We start from the raw sequence: 1,374 nt of genomic DNA, 5'->3' as shown, positions 1-1,374 counted from the left end.
CGTAGAATTTGGAATTTGGAACTTATCATCCTTTTTCTCTTAAAATAAGAGGAATTGACCTGACCTGTTGTAAAAAATAAAAGTAATAAATAAATAAATAAAAAAATGACTTTGCCCTTTATATCTATCTATAATTTAGGAATAAATAAAACAGTCAGTTTGTAAAACACAAAAAATGGACAACTGTCCCTTTTCGCACATGCCAGCATCACTCGGCACGTGTCTCACGGGTGTTCCTTCCTTCCTTAATCCCCAAAACCAAAAGTCTTTCTTCAAACCGCTACACCAAAATCAATATCCTTCGCCTCCAAGAAAAGCATCCATTCAATTTCATTTCACAGATCTATCTATCAATCTCACTTACTCCTTTTTCTTTCTTCTGATCTACATCAATGGCGTTGGAATGGGTCGTTCTTGGCTACGCCGCCGCTGCCGAGGCAATCATGGTCCTCCTATTGACCCTCCCAGGCCTCGATGGTCTCCGGAAAGGCCTAATCGCCGTCACTCGCAACCTTCTCAAGCCATTCCTTTCCGTCGTCCCCTTTTGCATCTTCTTGCTCATGGATATCTATTGGAAGTACGAGACTCGCCCCACTTGCGAATCGGACTCATGTACCCCATCTGAGTACCTTCGCCACCAGAAATCGATCATGAAGAGCCAACGCAACGCGCTCTTGATCGCTGCTGCTCTTGTGTTCTACTGGCTGTTGTACTCTGTCACCCATTTGGTTGTTAAGGTTGAGCAATTGAACCAGCGTGTCGAGAGATTGAAGAATCGGGATTGAGGATGGAGATGAAGTGCGAATCGTGGGTTTTCGAGTAATTGGGTCTGTTTTTTTGTTGTTTCTTTTTTTATGCTTTGCGATTTTTTTTTTATATCTCGGGTTTTGATGCTATGTTATGGTAATGGCAGCTCGTTTTGTATTCCACTTTGATACTCCTATTAGATGTTATGAAACTGAATACAACTCTTGAATGTCTTGGCGTCTGATTTAAATGCTTGCGGATTATGAAGTTCCTATTTTAGGGTTTTTGTTTTTGGGACTCTGTTTTTATGTTCTAGTAATTATAACTGCTTTGATATTAAGATGTTAGTTTTCTGTTTTTCTGGTTACAATATGTTTGAATTGTTTGTCATTGTTTTTAGTATTTACATTTGATCAGGGCTAATGAAAAATAAATCGACTTGCACGTGGGTGTTGAATTTATATGGTTTCTAGCTTTGATGTGATGCCTTACTGGGGAAGTAGGAGTGTTGGCTGAGGAAGATACACTCCCTGCCCGATTCCCTAGTCAACTAGTGGTGTATGCAGTTCTTTTTTTAGATTCCTTTGCATCTATCTTAATGCCAAGTTTTTCCCTACTGCCTCTTGT

General features: G+C 40.0%; 1 protein-coding gene across 1 annotated transcript; it reads left to right on the top strand.

Moving 5' to 3' along the window:
• The first annotated feature begins 254 nt into the window (after positions 1-254).
• LOC103502527 (uncharacterized) lies at positions 255-1,039 on the top strand. Its single transcript, XM_017047752.2, has one exon. It carries the CDS (start codon positions 393-395, stop codon positions 783-785), a length of 393 nt encoding a protein of 130 aa, XP_016903241.2. The 5' UTR covers positions 255-392; the 3' UTR covers positions 786-1,039.
• The last annotated feature ends 335 nt before the right edge of the window (positions 1,040-1,374 follow it).

This window comes from Cucumis melo, chromosome 10 (genome assembly GCF_025177605.1).
Source record: "Cucumis melo cultivar AY chromosome 10, USDA_Cmelo_AY_1.0, whole genome shotgun sequence".
In the NCBI taxonomy this organism is placed as follows: Eukaryota; Viridiplantae; Streptophyta; class Magnoliopsida; order Cucurbitales; family Cucurbitaceae; genus Cucumis; species Cucumis melo.
Note: the sequence above shows the minus strand (reverse complement) of the source record. Positions and strands in the feature narration are given on the sequence as shown.